Raw genomic sequence first — 24471 nt, forward strand, 5'->3', positions numbered from 1 at the left:
TTTCTGACAAAGAGTATTTATTTTGTTTGTCCAGTTTAGTAATGCCATAAGATTAAAAGAGAACTTGATGTCTATATTTTACTTAAAAGAAATAATCACAAATAAATTGATTTTCTGTTATTTTTTTAACTCCACAGACTTTACATTAACAGATTCTACTTTCTTCTAGGTTAAATGACTTCTTTTGGAAATAAACGTAACTTGACTACATTTTTTGTTACTTTTTTCTGGAAGCATGTTAAATAGATCAAATGAGAAATCCTTGAAATTACATTTAAAGTGGACCAAATTAAGATTTCCACGGTATTGATTTACCCTTGATGTAATTTATAATGTGTAAACTGCCACTCAAAATAAAAGTACAATACAAGACATTTAATCATTTGGCAGTCTTTTAGTTATAGGTGAATTACTGCACTGTTATTTGAACTGAAGCATCGCATAATATATATATGTAACAGATTTTGTATGATATGAAACTTTACAGCAAGCTATTTGAATGTTTATTTAAAAAATTCTCAAAATGACATGGAAACATGTTAACTGTATAAATAAAAGCACTTCTACATTAAGAGTGTACATTATTCAATAATTTACATCATCATTAAAAAAACTGGGATATAAGTTAACCAGTGCAAACAACCACTCTATATTCATATTGCAGTTGTGTTCATCATAAAACTATTAAATCTTTAATAACAAATATTTATATCAGTTATTTTTAAACCATCAAAAAAGTGAACTGTATTTCAGTATAAAAATTCTAGTAAAATATTCTCTAGGCCCAATGTTTCTGTTAATAAAAGTTTGTCTATCTAATGAAAAGTACAGAAGAGTTGCCTGGAAATTGAGTTGGATCAGCACAGAATGTTAGTTTTGCTACAGAAAGGGGATATGTGATCAAAAAATTTTTTTAAAAACTGGGTCAAATAAAATTAAACATGACTGATTTTATTAACCTTGGGTTTTCAGACGCTAATATACATTATCAAGTTTATAAAGTGAGAGTTTCTAAATATGTTTGACCATGGAAGCTCCTTCATAGACCTCCTATGACCAAAAGTCATAGGAACATTTTTAGATGAGAACTGTGTTAGAGTTCTAATACAGAGTGTCTTTTGGCAGAAAGTTACATGAATAATACCGTTTGTCATTTTAAAAGTTTTACCTCGACTGTGAGCCTCCAAGTAAGAGAGATAATCATAATTAACCACAGGATAGTTCAGTAAAGACCATCTATATAACCTGGATGTTAAGATTACAGGTTGCTGAGCCACATTATCACCATTCAATGTGAACAACACATGGTGTTTTTACATCTGCTTTTTCTGACAACACTTATAATTCTGTATTTTTTTAATTAACTCAGTTTATGTCCTTTCACATTATCAAATATATCTTCATGAAAAAAAAAGCCAGAGAACAAAATTATGTGGATTACTTATTCACACATTTTTATAAAACTGATCAAGTGAATTTGACAGCAAATTATATAAAATTATGTGTCAAGGGACTATGTATCACTTCCCCTCCAGGATTTTTTTAAAGTGAAAGCTGATTTAAAATTCTGTAAGTTTATGAAAGGTTTTGTTCAGCATACTGCTGTCTATCCTCCATCCATTAAGAAACATGGGATTTTATAAAATATATAAATTAATTTGGTCAACAGTCATAAAATTATGTCACTCACCTGTAGCTGGAAGATATTCATTTAAAGCATAAGAAAAATATGTAGTTTATTAAATCTTCACTAAGACATGAGGTATTTGGCAAGAAATAAATCACATTAATTGTAACTAGGAATATTAAGCACTAAAGATCTGGTGATTCTACTTTGCATTTTTGACAGTTTTAATATCACTCAGAAAAATTGCTGTGGTGTGTACTATGCTCAAAACCCCAGATTACCTAGATGCACTCACAACATTTACTGGTATTTTTAATGGCAAAGCCACCACTAATGTTGTCAAATAAGTCAAATGTATAATTTCTGAACAATTAGAGTGGTTAATTTAGTTAGGACAAATTTGAATGTTGATTTCATCAATCATATGTGCCATTTCCAAAAAGTCTAGATTCAGAGGAAGATGCCATTTTAGATGAATTATGTCTTTACTAACAAAACAGGGTGTAGAGAAAAATACTATGTTTATTAAGAACTTTTTGCTTAGAGAAGACAATATAACATACTGAAGAAAAATATATATTACAAAAAATAAAAAATAATGCCTTTTGTAGTCTTATGTCATCACAGATTTGACTGGGGAGATAATTTTCTTCTTTGCAGACAAAGAGCTCTAAGTTTCTTTTCTGATTATTTGATCAAGGAACAAACTATATTACAAACATAGCACAAAATCCAGGCTTTCATTTCTAGCTGACCCTCAAACAGCACCAACTGCAAACAAAATTAAAAGTCTAATTTGTAACCTTCAGATAAGTATAAATTAGTTTTTTCTAGGCTTTTATCATTTGACTTCTTATACAATCTATCTTTTAAGTACATTCCTCTAAGTTTACATTGTTAAAAATTAAGGCTAAGCATTATTTAAATCAATCATACACCAATATTTTATGACAATATGCACATATCTGTAAAATGGTAACTTTCCAAAAGCAGTAATATCCCAAATTAAAAAAAAATCTTTTATTGCTTTGAACTACCTGCTAAAATAAAAACACATAGAAAGCGAAAAGATTCAACAGGTAGGAAGAAAATGGAAAAACCCTTAAAATTTTTGAAGTAATCCAGTCCACTTCCTCCAAGCAAAAGAATTCACAGTGTCTCTTCAGGTTTAGAATTCTAGATATTCAAATTGCCATAGTGCCCTGCAAAAACTAATACATAAGTAAAATAATTATCTATTAAGAATAAAATGGTTTTTAATTGTGTTTGACTAATTATATCCCATAAGAGCATTTTCTTAAGAGGGAAAGTTTGTTTCCAAGGCTTATAATTCAAGACAATAAATAACAGTAGAGTAATGTTGACCCTGTAACTTCCATCAGTAAATATAAGAAAAACAAAACAAAAGCCCTGAAACATTAAAGCACAGGTGAAATATAACTGTCTTATCGCTTGAATTTTAAAAAACCCTGCGTATCAGGATAATAGTAACCATTTGAAATGAGAAATGAACAGCTTCATAATCTGTCCTGGATTAAAATTGTTCCCTCTCTGAGAAAATATATCACCAAAGTAAACTACTTTTTAAAAAAATAATGGTGGTTTGGGCCCTTAAAAGTGATTTGAAAGATCATTTTTTTTAACTCCAAAAACCTGTCATAAAAAATTGAAAAGAATATTTATAATTTAACATGAAGTCAAATTGTTTGGCACCTATACCAATAATAATCTTATATTTGTGTCAAGTTGAAAAATATAGAAAAAGTATATGGTATACAAAATATATTATTTGCAGTATTGGTACTTGGGATCACCTGATTTTTTTTTTTTTACCAAGAATATATCTATAACACAGTATAAATATCAAAAGCAGGATACTCACATCATCATATATGAAATTCACAAACCCTTGTCGCAAGTGGTCTCTTTTCCTAAAGAAATCTTTAAACAAAGAAATTACTTTTTTATTGTAATTTAAGATATACAGTTTCACAAATTTTGTCCCCCCCAGTTACAAAAAAAAAAGAATAATGTCATATTCAACCAAATCTTAAGTGATTGAATAGCCCAGGCAACACAGATATGAAGAAAACCTTCCAAAAATAACATATAACAATTTTTATCATGTCTATTCCTTAATTTTTAAAGCGTTAAAATAATTAGATTAAACAGTAAATAAAGGGGGAAAGCAGATATTATTATAAATTTGCTGGAGAAAATGAGACACATTATTCAAGAAAAATAGCTACATAATACTATACCTAGTTTTAAATAGTCAATACCTGTCAATGCTCGAAGTTTCACACAGCAAGCAACATAATCATCAAAGAAAATTCTGCCATTCTTGCTATAACGTTGAACAATTACAGTTAATGTTTGAGGACTCAGCCTATAACCTAAAGAGATAAATTAAAACTTCTAAATGTAAATAACATAAGAACACTGTAAGATTGCTTTCTCATTAATGAAGTCCTAAAATAAATTAACTTTCAAAATTTATTCCATAAAAATATAATTAGAAACAAAATATATTAATACTGAAATTGATCAAAGCCCTCACTGTTAATCCTGTTAATCGGTATATAAATATCACAATTCTAACTTTGTAATAAAGTCAAAGCTAAGGAAAAGAAAATAACTCTCTTCTTATGAATTTGTCATATATTTTTATTTTCAAATAATGTCTAATTTCACAGGTTTTAATGCTTCAATATTTCAATTATGTAACTTTTTATAGTTCTTAAAGAATATTAATGCAAAGATTACTAATGATCTTTGTTATTCAAATCATATTTCCCACTGAACATATTACTTGAAAGTATCTTTTATAGCTAAGGGAAACTTGAGGATCAACATCATTGCTCTGAAGGGGAATAAAAACAGAAAAACATTATTCCTTTTTGCCCTAGAACTCTTCATGTTTCTTCACACACTGTAATAATAATAACAGCTTTCTCACTATTTCACTGATTTCATTGGTTCTCTGTTCTAGTAGTCCTATGATGTCCAAAATTTTCTATTTTATACTTATAGCAATGAGAAGTTTTTGATCATTCACTCCAAGTATATGTTTTAAATCAGTTTTAAATTCTATATATGTATTACTGTTTGATTACTCCCATTTAAAAATATACATAAAATCTAAAATTTAAAATTAATGAGAAAAAATGAATAAAAACATGAATTAATATATTCTACTTGCTGCACCCTTATAGATGGCCCAAGGCTTTTAATGAGATGCGTACACTTTACTAAGAAGAATGGTAGCCCATTATAATTGCCCATACATTACTGGATATGTAGACTTGAATAAATGGCACTAATTCATTCAAAGGTGAAAACAACCAAAATAAATGCATTAGGAGAAAATTATGCATGTAGCTAAATACAATAGAACGTAATGCAGGAAATCTGCTTAAAGTAAAAGAAAATAAAGGTATAAATTGAAAGACGCATTAAAATATGCAAACTAATGTAATTATATGCAAATATAGTTTGAACTTCATATTAGAGAGTTATGATCCAAATGTGGTACTGATAAAATTCCTAGATTTTCCCATAGTATTCTCACCAAAATAATCTGAGAATTTTTAAATATATATGAAGATCTTAAATTTGAATAATCCAGAATACCCTTTTTACATCCAGCTGCCTAATTGAATTCTGGAGGTTTACTTTTCTGATAAGATTATATTAATCTCCCAACATTAGGCTGAATTAAGGACCAGGTTTAATCCATTAGGTATTAAGGATCTATAACTGAACTACACATGTTAATATGGACTGGATTGTCCCTAACTACTAAATTAAAATGTCTATTTATAAAACAAAACCAAACAAATCACTAGTTTGAATTCTTTAGATTGTAATTTAAGATAAGTCTACTTCCATTGGGTTCAGATTTTAACTTCTAAAAAATTAATTTTCATAAAAATATATTTTGTTTAGAAAAGAGTATAAATAAAATCACAAGGGACTGGGGATGGTGGCTCAAGCCTGTAATCCCAGCACTTTGGGAGGCAGAGGTGGGTGAATCAGGAGGTCAGGAGGTCAAAACCAGCCTGACCAACATGGTGAAACCCTGTCTCTATTAAAAATACAAAAATTAGCCAGGCATAGTGGTGCACGTCTGTAATCCCAGCTATTCAGGAGGTTTAGGCAGGAGAATCACTTGAACCCGGGAGGCAAAGGTTGCCGTGAGCTGAGATCTTGCCATTGCACTCCAGCCTGGACAACAGAGCGAGACTTCATCTCGAAAAAAATAATAATAAAATCACAAACATAAAAACAATTCAGAAAGCTACTTAGAACTGCACTGACTTTAAGCAAATTAAACACCACTGTCTGCTATCCATTTTGAAAGTACACTAAGAATATTAGCTTAACAGAGGTATGATAAAAAGAAAGTTATATACTTTTAAATTACTCTAAAATGCAATCTTTCCAGCTTGATGTATTTTGGTACCTGCTATGCATTCTGTACTATATCTGAAAAAAAAAAAAAGACAAACAAAAACATGGTTTTTACTGCTGAAAAGCTATTTCGTACAGATTTGTGACTGACAGAGGCAAGCTTTGGCTCCTAATTAGAGATCTTGCCAAGTTACAAAAGAATACAATGTAAGTGGTGAGTATTAACAAAGAAATAAATTTAAACATACTCAACGGAAGAAATTCAGAATGTAGGCATGTATGGAAGATCATCTTTTGAAAAAAATCATAATTAAAATGGTTTTGTTGAGGTCTTTGATCAGAATTTACCTACAACCTTGAAAACAAAGAAACTTGCTGGTGAAAAATATATCACTTTATTGCTTAGCAAATTGAAGCAATTAAGATTCATCTAATCAAAGAACAAAGAAGAGCTTTATACATTCTAAAGAATGTTAATGTTCTTACCCATGAGAGCAATGGCTTCACTCAACTCATGATGTTCTATTGTGCCACTTCGGTCTTGATCAACAGTCATGAAGTTTTGCTTCCAGGCATTAAGAGCTGCCCATAGCTCTTTGAATTCATTAAACCCCATTTTTCCTGTGTAATCTCTCTGATCGTTTTATTAACAAAAATAAATTCTGATAGCTGAGAAAGTTTATCTGACTCTAAATCATTGACTAAAACCTAAGTATGCTTCTGTAGAGTTAGCCAAACTCATCATATGAATAGATTTCTGCATTCAAACTAAAAAGCCTGAATTTAATCAGGATATTACAAAGTATTTTCAAGTTCACTAGTTTACTATGAGCACTGAAATCTAACAACTGGCTTAATATTTGGGAAGCAATTACTCTTTATTCTAGTATTTACTATTTTCTATTTCTATTCAAGGATACATCCAACATGGCAATCATAATTCTACAGGTTTCCAAACTGAAGGCTGTAAAACATATTCAATGTTTGAATTAGAATATGCCCAATTTTATCTATGTAAAATTATGACAATCTCTAGTTCCAAAATAAAACATTTAAAAACTGCCAAAATATATAAAATCACCACAATCAACAAGCTTTTATTGAATGGTAAACACCCTTTGTTTAATAAAAAATTACTGCCTCCCAAGTAGTCATATCGAGTGGGGGAATAAGATACTTAAATAAGCAATTATAAACTAACTGAAAATTACTGTGACAGAGACATTCTAGGAATGTAAAGCACTTGGCTTTACCCAGGCCTGCAGAAAAGGAAGGCTTCCAGTCTTCACAACACAAATGACAAATGGAGTTTAAGTAGAAGTTGACATGTACTTAGAGATCACAAAACTTGAGTCAGAGTACATGGGAGGGAGTGACATAAGATGACATCAGAAAGGCAAATGAGGGCCAAATCATGAAACTTTTTAATACTATTGCAAAAAGTTTGGGCCAATAAAAGCCACTGAAGCATTTTCAGAAGCAGAAGAGAAATTCTAAAATTTCCATTTTAGAAACTTCAGTTTACAATAAATAAACTATAAAGTGAGGTGATGCTGGAAATAGGTAAGTCCTTTGGTAGTTTATTGTAATAGACCCAGTAAGAAAAAATGAGCATCTGAATAGAAGCAACTGGTTTTTCTCTGAGGTTGGGAAGAGAAAAAAGGAAGAAGAAATCAATACAAGCTATCTTGAAACCAGGGTGATTTGAAATATTAACACTTTCATATTTATAGAACTACAACTGATGACCTTTAGATAAAATTCAGTTTTTCTAAACCTTTTCACAATTACATTCAACTAGTATGCTGACTTATCCCAAGACGAATTTCCTAGTCCTGATAAAAAAAACATCACGTTATTACAGTTTAAACTTACCAAGTGTTTACTAGCAGCTTGTTAATGTGAATGAATGAATAAATATAAATTTTCAAAATTATTTTATTTTATTCATAGCATTTTAACATTTTATAGAAAAAGAAAATTATTTCAGCTAAATTTTAGACCCACTAAAGAAAAAATTATAAAACACTCCATAGTTAAAAATCGCTGATTTTCTTTAAATGTTTAATATGCTATCAATGTTAGAATTGTTGGTTGTACTATCTTCAAATTGACAACTCAATAGATACTCAATGTGCTCTTACTATAAGTAAGGTGGTATGTGTTACATGCCTTCACATAAACATGCTAAATGTATAACAGTTCCAGTTTTGAAAAGGAAGAAACTGGGACCCAGAAAGGTAATTTCCCAAACTTACAAAGCTAAGTCTATAAAACTATCAGACTGAGGAGATTACGTGAGAAATTTCTAGAATAGTATTTCTTCTTTTGGGCAAGTAAATAATATCTATTTTCCTTTATGATTAACTTGGCACACATTCATAAAGTGAGAGAATCTGAATTAATAGTAATAGATGGCTAAAACTGAGTCAGCAAATAAAGCAGATCTTCACTCTCAGAATAGAAATGTGTATGTATAAGAAGAAATATTTTGAACAAACAGTGAGGAGAGAGACTTTTCAGGAAAGATGACAGATTTTTCACTTCCTCCCCACAGCCCAATAGAATGGACAACAAACTGATTTTTTAAGGCATAAAACTTAAGAGAAAAAGAGAATTAGTCAAGAAACAAAGGAACAAAATTTTGCAAGTTGAAGAGTTGACGGATGTGAGTTAACCAATCTAGATCTGAGAACGTGGATTCCTGAACTTGTAAGGAGAAAAGCTGAGAAGCAACCCATGGAGAAGACCCCAAATGCCTACGAATTGGCAGTACTTCTGAAAGTGGGTGTGAAAGTAGAGATAAAAACAGTAGAATTGGCTGAATATCTATCTAAGGAGCATTCAAAGGCTCATATCCCCTCCCTGCCTCAGTTCAGTTGGATGGATGCTACTCCTACTTCCAATCCAGCAGAAGTCTGGAATGTTATTCTCTGGAGAGGTCTCTGAATTGCATGATACCAGAGCTGAGACAAGACTATCTTCTAAAAACAAAGCAATTAAAGGACAATTTACAAAAGGCTTGAGAACCCTCTGAGTCCACCTCTCCTTTCCAGGTAGAAGGCCAACAAAAAAACCCAGCCCAAAAGGGAATCCCTAAACATACTGACACCCAGAGTTCCCAGACAACACTGCCCAGCCAAACCACCATACACTGAAGCCCATAATCAACACCCAACCATGATCTCTGGTTCTAATCCGTATTTTAGCTAAAATATGAGCAAGGCAGTATTATCAGATTACTGAGAAAATCATTCAACATGAAAGACAACCAAAACAAAGTGAGGGGAAAAACAATTTGGAAAAAGAACAAAGGTTATATAAAAAGAAATAACTTTAAAAATATATTAATAACCTCAGAGAGATAAGAGATAACATCACATTCATGAAAATAAAACAGAAGCTCTTGGATTTTAATGAAAAGCAGAAATGAAAGACTCAATAGAAGGTTTAGGAAATAAAGTTGAGAAAATTTACCAAAAAGTTCAGAAAAAATAAGGAGGGAAAAGATGAGAAAAGTCAAAGTCCCAGTCAAAACAAAAAGCATTCCAGAAACAGAAAACATCATTGAAGAAAATGTCCTACAACTAAAGCAGGACAGGCTGAAAATACCCTCTGAGTTCCCCACACAACACAACTAGGCACTTCACTGCCAAGTTGCAGAATACGAAAGACAAAGATTTCACAAGTTTCCAGAGAGGAATAACAAATTACATCACATCCAGGCAGGAAAGAGAAAGATAAGCAACAAGGGACACTAGAAACAATGGAGCAATACCTTTAAAATTCTGCATGGGAATGATTTGTAACTTAGAATTCTATACCTGCCCAGACAGTCAATTCTGAAGGTAGAACAAAAGCATTTTTAGATACATAAGCTCTCAAAAATTTACCTCTCACGTATTTCACTAAAACAATGAATTTTTTAAAAGAGGACAATAAGAAATGGAGTAAAATGGACATTCAACTCAAAAGAAATGGGGAAACCAGCTCCAAAATGATGGTGAAAGAATCCCAGCATGACAGCTATGCATAAAAAACAACATGTCCCAGAGTTCTAGGATGATGAAAAAGAGAGAATGCCCAACAACTACTTATTTCAAGAAAAGCAAAACATTATATAAAAAGGAAAAGTAATTACACACTATCATAAGACACAGCTATAAGCAGCATTCAGATAGTATAAATAAGGTAAAGACTAATGTACCTAACCAAAATTATTATATATATAATGACACTGGAAGGACAGGATGGGAAAGGTTCCAGTGTGGGATGCAGAGACGGGAGAGTTTACGGTGGAAATAAACTGAAATCCTCATCTTCCATAGCAGGATATCAACTGACAATCATAAAAACTGAACCTCAATCATGAAAAAATATGTTATCTTGAAATCTGGAAGCAAATTTCAAAAGAATCAGTCTTTTTTTTAAGTTAAAAGAAGTCTCTTCTATGAGCAGTTCGTGTTGAGGAGACAGGAATGCACAATGAACAGTTATTTTTATAACAAGTTTTACAGTTATTTGATTCTTTAAACTATGTTCATATATAATTGTGATTTTTTTAAACATTATAATTACAGAGACAAAGAAGTAAGAAAATAAATTTCCTATTAAAATTTCAACAAGAGTGGAAAAAAGATCTCACGAGAATAAGTTCCACTAATACCAGACTGTGTCAAACATCTCTGAAGTTCTTCAGCATCCACTTCACCATCCTGTTAAAAAATAATTATGACCTAATTTATATGTGCAGTTGTATAAAAGCATATTAAAACATTAATTGACTGTTCTAGGCCAATCAAGACATATGCATTCTTTGAAACATTACTCTATAATTAACTACAAAATTCTAGAGACAATTACTGGCAACAGAGGCATATTACAAAATATCATACAACATAAATAATTTCTTCTACTTCTGAAAAATAGCACAATTACTCTGTCCTATAATGGTTCAAGATAACCTTATAGGAGTCATCGTACTTCTATTTAAAACAGTTAGAAAAATGCCTAAAATGTGTTCAGCAAAGTCTCAAAAACATCCCCACTCATGCTGTTTTGGAAGGAGATTATTTATAAATAACACTGAAGCTTTAACTGGAAAGAGAAAATATATTTTTCTCCCACCACTACCCCTAGCAAAATTCTAGAGTCCCTCTGTATTTTGCTGCTATTCTTCTGATTACTGTCCAAACATGTCTTGCCTGAACTTATTACAGAAAATAAATTTTTTAAATGCAAACAAGAAATCACAATGGAAACGAAATAGGTTGAGTGTTCTCATTACGATTCAGTATCTCATCTTGTTTTTGACTACAACAAGTTATTTCTTTGGAACTATTATATACCTTGGTAAAAATGCAAAACATCAGCCATAATGAAGGATCAAGGAGGCAAATTTAAAACATACTCTTCATAAGAGATCCAAGGAACAACAAAAAACTTCTATAAACTACTTCTAAGAAATATTATAAACACTCATATTCTAATGGATCTTTGGCAAAAGAATCACTTTTAAAAATGCAGTTGTTCTAACAGGAATTACAAAATACAAAGCAGCATTCTTCTCAATAAACCATATGTATGGTATTCCCTAGTCAAGAGTATCTAAGTGTTCCTTTCTTGGTCTTTTTCTGGGAATCTTGCTTACTATATTTGAAATTCTGTAGTTAGAAAATTACCTTTAAAGAATTAGGCATATTTTTAGATTAGGGGAGACAGTTTAGAAAATTTTTCCTCTAATTAAAAGATGTTTGAAGGCGTTTATGGCAGTGCAGGAGCAAGCCATGCAGACACCTGAGAAAAAAGTGTACTAGGCTCCTGCTATTCTACACAGTGGCATGAGCCCTATGTTCCACTGAGCATTTGAAATGTGGCTAGTCTGAATTACAGTGTTCTGTGCATATAAAATGCCCACTAGATTTCCTATATTTAATAACAAAAAGGTGCAATGTAATTGATAATTTTTACATTGATTAAATGTTGAAATGTTAGGTTATTTATATAATGGGTTAAATAAAATATTAAAATTAATTTCATCTATTTCTTTTTACTTTTTTGGAATATGTTGTGAGACATTATATATGCACTTTACATTTGTGGCTTGTGTTATATTTACTTTGGACAGTGCTGTTCTCGGCAGAGACCAAGTAAAAACTCTTGGTGTTGTAATCAACTTCACCTGTTCACCTTTAGCACATCTTTCCCTACATTGTTATCATTTTCTATGTGTCTGTATCTCCCTGACTACATAGAAATCTTCTCAGTCAGTGTCTGAGTTTCCTTCATCTCTGCATTCAAGGCTCTTGCAGAATATCTAGTACAAAGAAGGTTAGTTGTTTGGTAGAATGAAGACAACTACCTCTGGTTCTTCACTAAACTGCTGGCATTTCTGACTGTGACCATGTTCATTTACTATTTCAGAAGGTTAAAAAGATTGGAATTTCTCACTCAAATGTGAATTACATTTAAAAATTGGTACAATGTATGGAACTCTCTTTTCAGAATTTTTGGAGTTAGAAAAACAACCAGAACAGCTTTGCTGGAAGTTATTCATTGCCATCAAAAAGCATTCTGCTAGTATATACTTTCATAGATGTTATGAAAACATGTTATCTTAATGACTAACTCACAAAGAAGCAGTGTATTCCTAAACTACATGTATAAAATCCAAGTGACACTTTTGAATTTCTTCTCCTATAGTAGAAGCTGATGATCAGGTTAACTACATAAACCTTTAACTGAATTAGGTAGCATTAGTGATAGAAGGCTGAATTTCCTAAGTAAATTACAAGAGCATCAGGTAGAGAATCAATAAAAATCAACTGCCCTTGGTTAGGCAGCAAGAGTTTAAAATAATATCCAACTTCAAGCCCTATTTGTTTAACTTCTCAATTTGAGTCTCCACTTACTTATCTATAATATAAAGGTATATGTGTCATGCCCATATCACAGTTGCCATGTGGAAAAGCAGAAGCAGTGTGCATACAAAATTGAAAGTTGTTGGTATTATTGTAATGCCCATGTATGTAGGTATAAAGACAAAAACCGAAATTTCCCCAAATTAACTGATGATTGAATCCTTAGTGTTTGGAATACTTCATCCTATAAATAAGAACATTGCAGAAACCTTAAATCAGATGTTTTTCATAGAGCATAATTTATTATATGAGGCCCATCCAAAAAGGATAGGGCTATAGATATGAGTTCAGTAGTTGGGTTCTACGAGCAGTATACATAAGTTAGATATTATACCTAATCCCTCAAGGCTTGATAGAACTCAACATATGAAAGAATACCGTCTAAATATTTAAACTAAAAATTGAAATTGGGATAGTTAGTGCATCCAATCAAAATATTTATCAAATATCTATATATTCCTAGTACCTGTCTGTCAAATAAGGGAAAATATGACCAGAACCCTGTCTTCATGGAGTTTATTTATTCAAAAGCACAAGACTGGAACATTTAAGGAAAGTATCAAATAGTTCAAACATAACAAACTTATTGTTGACAATTAAAATGATGACATAGTTCAGAAAAAGTCAAAAAAGTCTCCAAATATATGCCCAGTTCATAAACTTTAAGTTGTGATTTTATATGACTGTATTACATAGTCAAACAGAGATAATAGATTTTTCCCAGTATAATAGTGCTTATTCCCAGTATAATCGTTTAAAATGACAATGATATAATGAATAGAACAGTTAGGGTCACATTTAGCTGTAAACAGCAAAAAATATTACCAAAGATGTTTAACCAATAGGGGTTTATTGTTTCACACAATAAATCTGAGGCTAGGCAGAACAGGGCTGTATGGCAACTTAGACATGTCAACAATCTCTACATTTTTTCACATTCCCTATGTATAGGTCTTTATCTCAAACCTGTGTCCCAGGGTCACAAGATGGAGGCTGTACCTCCATACCTCAAGTCCCCTTTCCAGGCAGGAAGAATGAAGGGGCAAAAACAGCCAAGGCTTGCTCCCAGTAAGGCCTTTTTCATTTGAGATAGAAAGATTTTCCAAAGATACTGCATCTGCTTGTCAATAGTCAGTCCTATGACACATGGCTGCCTTTAGTAGCTACAAAGTTTTCTGGGATGGTGAGTAGTATAGTTCCCCAGCCTCTAATCCAGAAAAAAAAAGGTAAAAGGAGGTTGTAAATGAAGCTGGGATAGCCAAAACAGAATGTCTGCCATATACATTAATTCTGTGCATATTGTCTATTCCTACAATAGAATATTAGACCTAGTGAACACTCAAGGGAATGAATAAAATGTTATTAATGTTCTATAAAACTCTACCTATGCCAATAAATCCTTCTTGACCATTATAAAAGAAAAGAGATATGGTCTGCAGCTAAGACTCAAGAGTGAAATTCTGTCTCTGCCCATTAGTCTAGTGTTGGAACCTCCATTCTGCCAGTTTCTTTACCTTTTCCTAATCTATTTCACCATAAAGCCTGTCCTAGAATTATTCACAGTTTACAAATCTTCTCTTTGATACATTGCCCAACTAACTCAAGATGATTTTCATGTAGATCTCTTTTACCAAATCCTCTCTGGCCCACAGTCTCCATACAGCAATCTGTATTCCACAAACCCAGAAAAGCTTTCAATTTCCCCCCCAAAATTGTTGAACAAGTAATGAAACATATCAAGAAAAAGAAAAAGCACATCTTTAAAAGACAATGCTCCCAAATGTTTCACTGACACACACAACTGTCTTAGTTAATCACTCTTCTAAGAAGTTTTGTACACGAAAACACAAATACAGCAGGTACCGTAGTATATAGTAAAGCTGCAAAAAAAGAAAAGCTCATTTATTTCAACAATAGGAGATAAACACCAATATACCTTCTTTTCAATCCTTTGATATAGCTGGAATTAATGCTACCACATGGTATGGGATGAGGTTAGTACCACACTATCACAATTATTAATTTTTATGACACAGTTATATTATGATATACTATAATATTTATTCTAAATAACATAGCATACAAGACAGACTAGAGATTCATTGCAGAAAATGCCAAAAAGAAAAAAGAAGAAACCTTTAGAAATTTGAGTCAAATAATATTACATTATTTAATTAATTTGGAAGAAATTTGAATATTTTAATATTGCATTCCTTCCAATTGTCAATATTTACTCAACACTTCTGTCAAATACAACTAATAAGTGATACAAAGGGGTATAATACATATCATATTTGCTTAATTTTCCTTGAAAGTTCACATGAAAAATACATATAAAATTACTTAAAAAAGAATAAATTGTTGCATAGTGTCACAGTTATGTAGGAGTAAAAGAAAAGCTTCACCTGACCACAGTATTCACATATCATCTGTTACAATTCACCCACAGAATTAATGTACTTGAATTGGCAGTCTCACCCTTCCCTATTGACTATTGGGCATCAGAAAGTCAGCCTTTTAAATAATCACTCAGATTTACTGGAAACTAATAGCATCCTAATACCATACCACAACATAACATAATAAACTATTTAATTTTTAATAGGTAAAAATAAATTCCAATATGATTACTTTGGTAATCTGGAAAATATACCACCCATATACAAACAAAGTTACTGTAAATGACATAGCTATACCTGTGAAAAATATACTTACCAACTTGAATAAATTTATGACATTCTGATGTGATTTTCAATCATATGTTCGACATACTTAGGTTTTAACTGAGATTTTTTTTTAAATAGGAGTGAAGCCCAAGATAGAAATATTGTTCCTTATAATTGTTCTAAATACTTTCTACCTTCCTCAAATTTCCAATACTCAGTTTTACATGCTATAAAAGAATGGACAGGCTAAGCCTACTTAGCTTTGTGTTATCAATCGCTCAGGGAGGGTATGATGTTTCTAAATGTCAAACAGACTGAAAGAAATAAAAACATTTAAGTGATAGAAAAATGGTAACTCTTGGGAGACCGAGGCGGGCAGATCAGGAGGTCAAGATATCGAGACCATCCTGGCCACCATGGTGAAACCCCATCTCTACTAAAAGTGCAAAAAATTAGCCGGGCATGGTGGTGCATGCCTGTAGTCCCAGCTACTCGAGAGGCTGAGGCAGGAAAATTGCTGGAAATCGGAAAATAGAAGTTGCAGTGAGCCCAGATTGCACCACTGCACTCCAGCCTGGTGATAGAGCAAGACTCTGTCTCAAAAAAAAAAAATGAAAGAAAAATGGTAACTCATAAGAAGATATTAACATATATGTTTTGGTAGAGTGTTAGTGACTAGTAAGAGGAGCCCCTTGCAGAAGAATTTCAGTAAGGCAAGCATACTAGGTAAGAAAGAATAGCATTGCCCCACTATGAAAAAAATGTTTTCTCTTTTAGTCAAATGAACAGTATATCAAGTATCACATCTACAAACTTTTAAAATGAAATAATTATGACTATGCTTATCTCTGATCTCAGGAAGAAAATTCATCTAGATAAATTTAAAATATAAAATTCATATCATTATAAATGATACCCTAAGTAAAAAAGCTGACATTTCGCTTAAATAATAGTATTTTAAAACATGCAATAAATTTAGCATCTCACCTGTCCAGCAACAGCACTGAAGTAAGCATACATGGTGTCATCAGCTGAGGAATAAGGGTCTGAATATGCTGGGTACCCAGAGTATCCACCAAGGAGCACGTCTGGAGCTGCTCCTAGCATCTGACTGTTAAAATTTCCAAACTATAAGAGTGAAAGGGGAGAAAGTTAGTAATGCAAAACCTATTATCTATAAAAGTGGATTAAAAGAAATTAGAAGGCCATCAAAAAGTAAACACAGTTACCAAAAGCTTCTAATCTTAATTATCACAAAAACTTTAACTACAAAGTGCTAGATGTCCTACATTAAGACATAATTCAATTCATTAACATATATTACTCAGTATTAAAAGAAGTGTGAAAGAAAAAAGAAAGTTGCTAGCCTCTAAGAACTTAATTCAATAGAAGAACATGAGGCACAATTTAAAAAAATGTTTTACTATCATCCCTGAAGTAAACAAAAAGAAGAAGTTAAAAAAAAAAAGAAATGCAAGATTTTACCTAAAGTAAAACTAAGAAGTATACCTTAAGGCACATACTTAAAAGAATACATGGGTAAATACAATGCAATTGTAACCTAATGGGAAAATGCTCTGAGCTGAAACATATCTTCCACCAGAAAACTTTCTTAAAAAGCAAGATGACAATGAAAGGATTGATAAAATGATAATTCCAACCACAGACTAGGTATAACCATTATCCTCTTCAAAATGAATAATAACAAGAATATCAACAACAATAAGCAACTAATATTTATTAAGGGATTTTATATACTAAGCATTATTCCTGTCTGCTTGTTTCTTTTGGACACAGAGTCTCATTCTGTTGCCCAGGCTAGAATACAGTGGCACAATCAGAGATCACTGCAGCCTCAACCTCCTGGAGCTCAAGTGTAATCAAATATATATGAACAATCTGACCCCAGAAGCTACACACTTACTTATTTACTGCTATGGCTCTCTTCATTTCTTTTCACTTTGGGAAATGGTATACATTTTTAATACCTTAAAAATGCATTTTACTTAGCATTTTTATGAGTTCAGAGGAGGAAGTGATATCAAGATTATTCACAAGTAGTTTGAATAGCTGCAGAAAGAGAAGTGAGGGTGAGTTAATGGAGGAAGTACTGGAGCCCTAAGAAATGTGTTTGTAGAGGTGGTCAAAATCTAGATTATGAAGCAATGAGGTCTGAAAAAAACAAAACAGTAAACATTAAAACAGAATATATCAAAAATCAAAAATAACTCTTGGAAAAGAAGAAAAGAGACAGACCAGGAAAGAAGAGGCCAATTTCAGAAATAAAAAAAGGATATATAATCACAAATAGAATTTGAAAGAAATATATATTTAGTATATCTATAAATAAGTATATATGATATATATAAACAAATGTTATGAATATCTTTATACCAATATATTTGAAATAGGGATAAATATAGATGAAAAGGAACTTATAAAAGTACCTAAATTACAAACACCAAATCAAGAGGAAAAAAAAAACCTTCCTATTTTTAATAATGGCATGCTAATTCAAACCACCCTAATACTGAAAACAAACAGTTTCATTAAGCATTATTTTAACATCTTCTCAAGAGTACTGATAAGAGGAAACTTCCAGGCCAATATCTGGAGATAAATCTAAACCCACAGGTAAAAAATTAGCAAAATTCCCAAAACAGCTTTGACTCTGAGAACATGTGGCAGTAACACATACCTGGGCTTTGGTTTCAAGAGCTCCAAGGACATGGAGGACAATGAAGTCCTAGCCTATATCCTAGAATTTAAATTTAAGGTTTATTGGTGACCCTCCTTACCTTAAGCTTTGCAAAAGGAAGAAAAACTGAAAAACCTTTGCTTGAAAAGAGAAGACAAACAAAGTACAAGCACATTGGTGAAAAGCTAATGCAGAGATGGTGCCACAAGACTGGCTATGGACTCTTAGCAGCAGCATCTCCATTTGTGAAGGACAAACACAACTTGTTTTCTCAAACAAAGTCAGGCAAGCAGTATTATACGAAGAATCTGTCCTTAGGAATAACCTTTAATCTATTTTCCCTTCCCAATTTCCAACATTAACTTTCGCAAATCCCATAATTTGAGAACCTGGTGGTCAGATTAATGATGGTTACAAATTCTTTGCCACTCCCCTCGTCCAAAAGCACAAACTATTTCTCCACTGCCCTCAATATCGGCTGGGCCTGTTTCAGCCTTATCTGGTAGAATACAGTACAAAAGGCATCATGGCAGTTCCAGATTTAAGATTTTAAGAGGACTGGCAGCTTCTGTTTCTCTCTCTTAGAACCTGACTGCCATGCTATGAAGAAGTAGAAGAACCATGTGAAAAGGCCCATATGGAGGAGAACTGGGGCCCTGGCCAACAACGTTCATCCCTAAACATGGTTTACATAAATTCTTATTTCAAGCTGTCCTCTTAATAGTTTCAAATTAGTCAAAATTGATCACTATATTACTAATAGGTAATGTGATTAAAGAAAGGCTTAGACAATATTTTCATGTCCAAGCCTTTCATGTTGTTTTGCATGCTTTTGAATCCTTACTATTGATATTTTGTGAGGGCTTTAGTTAAAAGTAGATCACATAATCTATAACTTCAGAGAATCCCACGTATATAAACTGGAATAAATCACAATAAGCTGAAAAGAAACAAGTGAGAGGCCAGCATACAAAACTCTATCTCATCCCTCAGGATACTATCAGAACCACGGCAGTTTCTTTAAACATTTTGCTTCCCTCCCCTTAAAAGATTTTTGAAAAACTATATACCCTTTTCCCATATTTTAAATTGACATATAAAGTTTTTAAGTTTAAATAGTTGTAAAGAATACGATGAGCAACATATTGTAAATCTTGACATTTACAAAATTTTACATCACTCTTTGGAAAGTACACACTTTTATCTGTATATATATGCACACTATTATAGTGTATATTACTATATATAATATTGTGTATTTTATAGTGTGTATACTATAGTATGTATTATACATAATATGTATATACAGACTATTAGTGTGTATTACTATATAGTACTTAACGTATTGCTTAATATATTATTCATAAGCAACTTAGTGTGTATATTACTATATAATAGTGTATAAATATAAACAGTATGTATTACTACATAATAGTGTATATATAAGCATATATATAATAGTGTATATATGTGTATATATGTATAATAGTGTATATATAATAGTGTAAAATAGTACAATACACATACACAGTATCATATATAGTAATACACACTATAATAGAGTATACACACACACACACACACACAGTGTCATCTACACACTTTGATAGTCTGGTACTTGCTCCTTCCATTTTCAAACAGACCTAAAGAGGCTATTATATAAAATGTACAAGTTTTATGTTTTCTTTTACTTTTTGAATTAATTTTTTTTATTTCTTGTGTGAAAATCTAATCTATGTAAGTTTTTGTGCTTAAATTGTGCTTTTATTATTGAAAACTCTGAAGCCTGTATAATACAACATGTACAATAAAAACATGTAACAAAGTTTTAGATTTCGTTTCATTTCCTATGACCAAAATAAGAAATGAAAAAGAAAAAAAGTCCTTTATAATTGAGTTATAATTTTTAATAGTATACAATTAGTAAAAAAAATGCAATTTTGATAAACAATACTTAAAAGAAGAAAGTAAATATCTATTGGAAATGCCTACAGAGATGAATCATGCACTTAATTAGATAAAAGTATACCATCAAAACAATTAGGTCCAGTAGTTAACAATTTACATTTTGTTAAAAGAATATAAGAAACATTAATAAGGTATAGGTTGCCTTTATTTAACATGATTTATAAAAGTCTCAACTCTCTTATTAATATACTCCTATTAAAGAAATTGTGTTTTATCCCAAAATTTTATCCAATGTATCTTAAAATATTTCAATTACTTTTTTAAAAAATCAGTGCCTCTAATCTATATTGCTTCTCTTTCCAACTATTAATATGAGCATAACAGCCAAAAATATCTGTTTATTTCAAATACATGGAAAAGGGAATTTAAATGCTCAAAACACATACAGATTTTTTTTTAATTATGTCGTGGAACTCTCCATCAAGTTCAGGAACTCCGACAAAAGTTGAATAAGGAAGCAGCAAATTATTTGAATGAAAATATATTACTCTTGCCACATCACTTTATCATATATATATGAATTCAGAGCATACCAACAAATGTAAATATATCACACTTCTAACAGATAGCTTCAACCAAATGAAAATAACTATAGGGACATTTTTAAAGCCCTACAGGTTTATGCTATCTTGACTAATCTTTGAAGGAGGCTTTACATTCCTTAGGCACTTTAAACTTCCTTACTAAATTTAAGGAATGAGGAGGGGTAGGCGTTACAAAGTGGAAGGTGCCAGAGGGAATTGAGGTAAGTCTGAGTTTCAAGCAAATCAATTTAAGGAACGAATATGTGTGAAAGTTAAGGACCTGGAAATTCATACCCTAAAACAACAACAAAAACCATGAACTCCCAAGGGTAGGAGTAACTCTTTTGAAGACCACAACCATAGCCCAAAGTCAAGTCCTATGTTAAAATCAGTAAACACAATTTCTGTTTTCAGGTTAAAAAACAAATATAATAAAAATAGAAAATATATTCTACCCACACCGCAGTGGATCAAACTAATGTTAACTTTGTTAACATAGCTGGCTCACCGCATTTTGGAGACAACGGACATCAATACTAACGGTTTGAGTTCCTTTCTGAAAATAAGGGGGTAGCTACCAGGACACTAGGATTACAACTTGCAACTCCCAAAGGTGATGTAGAATAAAAGTTGTAAGAAAGAGCAACGTGCCCCCGCCTGGGGTCGAGGGAGAAAGTCTAAACAGATTGCCATTCGAATAACAGTAAAGACTAGGAGTCATTTACCATACACCTTAATTTATTCATAAGGAACTTAAAGAACAAGAAGTGGTTAAGAAATTCAGAAAGAGGATCTCTAGCAACATTGAGTGGGGGGCGGGGGACTGATGTACCACCGATTATTACTGGAACAAAAAGAGGGCGGCTTGTTCCTACATTCCAGGAAATAAATTTCCAAACACACGTTACTCCCTCGGCTCCACCAGGATGCTCCTCGAGGGACCTCAAGAACGCCTGAGCTCCAAGTCATCCCAGGGTCAACGCTCGCCCCGACCCTGGTTCCCAACATCCCCTGAGTACGGGCATTGCTGAATACCAGGCACGGACGCCGCGAGCAGGAGCCACGGGCGGACCCGCACGCTGGCACCGCCTCCGGGGACGCCACATCCCGCGAGGGAGAGAGACACGACCAAGCGGCTGGGACTCACCTCTCCTCCGTATCCCGGGTAGGCCATGACGAGCAGCGAGCGTCACACTCCGAGTCAGCGACGCTGTCTGTGCAGGGAGAAAAGCAAAGGTGAAGGTGCAGGGAGGGGCAGCTACAGGTGAGGCTGAAAGACGCACTAACTGCACAGTTCACTCCTCCGAACCCGCCCCCTTCCGCAGTCCAGCCCCACCCCCGCCCGGTTCCGATTGGCTGAGTCCCGCACTTTGGAGCCAACTCTGCTGTAGTCCGCCCCTTCCCTCAGCCTAGCCTCACCCATCTCTACCCTGATTGGCTACTCCCGTCGGGAGCCCAGCCAGTCCCTGCTTATTGGCTCGCTCAGGTTCTCAGGCGCTCTACTTCTAACTTGCTAAGAAGCCTTTTGTTAACTTCCCACTCTCTTTGGAAAGGTCTCCAAGCCTTCAACTCCCCAAGTTACTTTTCTTTCTGGAAACCCCAAACCGGCAGGTCTGTGACTTATTTTAACTTATTCCTCCACTCTTTTGAGCTGGACTTCAAAGACCCATCTGTAAATTTCAAAATTTGCAGTTACATTTACTTTTGTATAGTGTTGATGTCACGTCAAAACTTTGCAACCAGTACCACACCTGTGCTCTAAGAGGAGTGCTTCTGTGCCAAAACCCACTTGAGGCCACATTATACGAACAAGTTATTGATTTTGTTTGGTAGATAAATGGTCACCTGAATTGTGAGATTTGGCAAATTAAAAAAAAAATACAGGATATATAGTTAAATTTGATTTCCAATTAATTTTTTTTAGTGTGTGTCCCAAATATTGCACTGGACATGAATATATACTAAAAAGTTATTTGCTGTTTATACACTGATAATATAGAAGGTGTCTGGCACATAATCTCAATCAACCTTTGGGCAAACTCTTGTTAAATGTTCAATTACTTTGGCTTATTAAGTAATAGCAATGGACAAATCTGATTTGTCTCTGGAACTCAAATGAATTTTGTAGCTCTGACTTAAAAAGGACAGGGAAGCTGTAGAAATAAAACCAAATAAAAAGATCAAATGATATTATTTTGAGTTATCTCTGAAGAACAAGAGAAGGGCTAACATGTTTCTTAAAAATAAGGCTGTCAAAAAAAAAGTGTTAACTATTTGCAAAGGAAATCAGCCTTGCAGAGCTGAGTATCTATTTGAAAAATAGAAAATGGCCTTATTGGTGCAACTGCATTTGTGTAGTTGGGAGTTAAGTCCCCATGGGTTTCTTGCCTTTCTCCACATTTAATTTCAAATATAGTATTTCCTGCTGGGGCAAAGTTTGGGTAGGTTTGCTATGCTACAGAGGAGGATGTTAGACCTTGTGAAACAATTCTCAGAGGAAAAGGCGGAGAGAAAGGAAGATTGCTGATGTGGAAGCCACTCTTGGGAAAGTGTAAGTTTCTTCAATTTTGTAAGAAATACTTAAGCCACTAAGGTTAAATTATTGGCATAAATATATAGATGGGAAGAGTAAAACCTACTTGATAAGAGGGGAAAATGGCATGGCTTATGAAGGTATCAAGTGACAAAGCACAAGAAAGAACAAAGCATTGCAAAATTTTATTCCAAATGATTACATATTCAAAGAAATGCTTAGAAAGGATTGAGTGTTTGCATTTACAATATTAGTCTAGCTATGGTCAAAATTTTTGTGCATCTCCTTTTGATGAAAATAGCCTTATTGATGCAACTGCATTTGTGTAGTTGGGATTTAAGTCCCCATGGGTTTCTTGCCTTTCTGCACATTTAATTTCAAAGATAGTATTTCCTGCCAGGGCAAAGTTTGGGTAGGTTTGCTAGCAGCCTTCTTAGGACTTTCCTAAGCATGGAGTTCTTCCAGTTGGATAACAAACCCAAAACATGTACAGCACCCATGTAGCAGCTTCTCTTCGCTCTGTGGAACTTTGGAGTGAAAGGAATCTATGGAAATATGAAGCTCATGCTGCCTATTGTCCTTGAAATAATGAAGTTCTTGTATCTGACTCAGGAATCTCATGCATTCTGCCACCTTCTATGAAACTGTGGCACTCTACTTGTTTGTTTACAAATAGGGTAAAATATCAGATCCTTCACAGTTCCTGATTCTTAACTTAGAGAAAGGGCTACCAAAGAAAGTTCCTACCATGAAGATGCAGAGGAGGACTTTGAACAACAGAGCATCCCTCTCCCTAAAGCTAGTGTTTCAAATTATAAATTTTCTAGTATAAAAATTCAAATAATCCTGTAGAGTTATTTTTAATAATATTGATGTTAATTTGTCTCCATGAGTCAAGTTAATACTATGAACAATAGTATTTTACAAAAATGTCATATATAATAAAAATTGCTTTTTAAATATTTTCTTTTAATACAATCCTCTTTATTTTATAAAAATAATTATAGAGTGAATACTGTGTACCAGGCACTGTGTGTTGTGAAGTATTATTTCTCAAAACAACTCAATTAGGTATGTGCTATTATTCCCTTTTCACAGATGGGAAAAGTAAGGTGGAGAACT

General features: G+C 32.9%; 2 protein-coding genes across 5 annotated transcripts in view; one reads left to right on the forward strand and one right to left on the reverse strand.

Annotated features, from left to right (window-relative positions):
- The window catches only part of KCNH7 (potassium voltage-gated channel subfamily H member 7), a 508532-nt gene extending 507964 nt beyond the window's left edge, over positions 1 to 568 (forward strand). Inside the window, exon 17 of the mRNA XM_035304671.3 lies at positions 170 to 568. The gene's annotated coding sequence lies outside the window, so the exon portion shown is untranslated. The remainder of the gene's footprint in view (positions 1 to 169) is intronic.
- Positions 1 to 22139, reverse strand: GCA (grancalcin). Of its 4 annotated transcripts, none has more exons than XM_035304676.3 (8): positions 21964 to 22139; positions 16614 to 16754; positions 10707 to 10755; positions 6961 to 7004; positions 6527 to 6674; positions 3910 to 4023; positions 3510 to 3568; positions 1 to 2398 (listed from the first exon to the last, which is right to left on the reverse strand). In XM_035304676.3, the coding sequence occupies exons 1-8, from the start codon at positions 21988 to 21990 to the stop codon at positions 2315 to 2317; spliced, it is 666 nt and encodes a 221-aa protein (XP_035160567.2). In that variant the 5' UTR covers positions 21991 to 22139; the 3' UTR covers positions 1 to 2314. The 4 variants fall into 4 exon arrangements, with proteins under 4 accessions (XP_035160567.2, XP_035160570.2, XP_035160566.2 ...); XM_035304679.3 differs by having other exon boundaries at positions 1 to 2838; XM_035304675.3 differs by having other exon boundaries at positions 10686 to 10755.
- Between the last annotated feature and the right edge of the window lie 2332 nt (positions 22140 to 24471).

This window comes from Callithrix jacchus, chromosome 6 (assembly GCF_049354715.1).
Source record: "Callithrix jacchus isolate 240 chromosome 6, calJac240_pri, whole genome shotgun sequence".
Taxonomy (NCBI): Eukaryota; Metazoa; Chordata; class Mammalia; order Primates; family Cebidae; genus Callithrix; species Callithrix jacchus.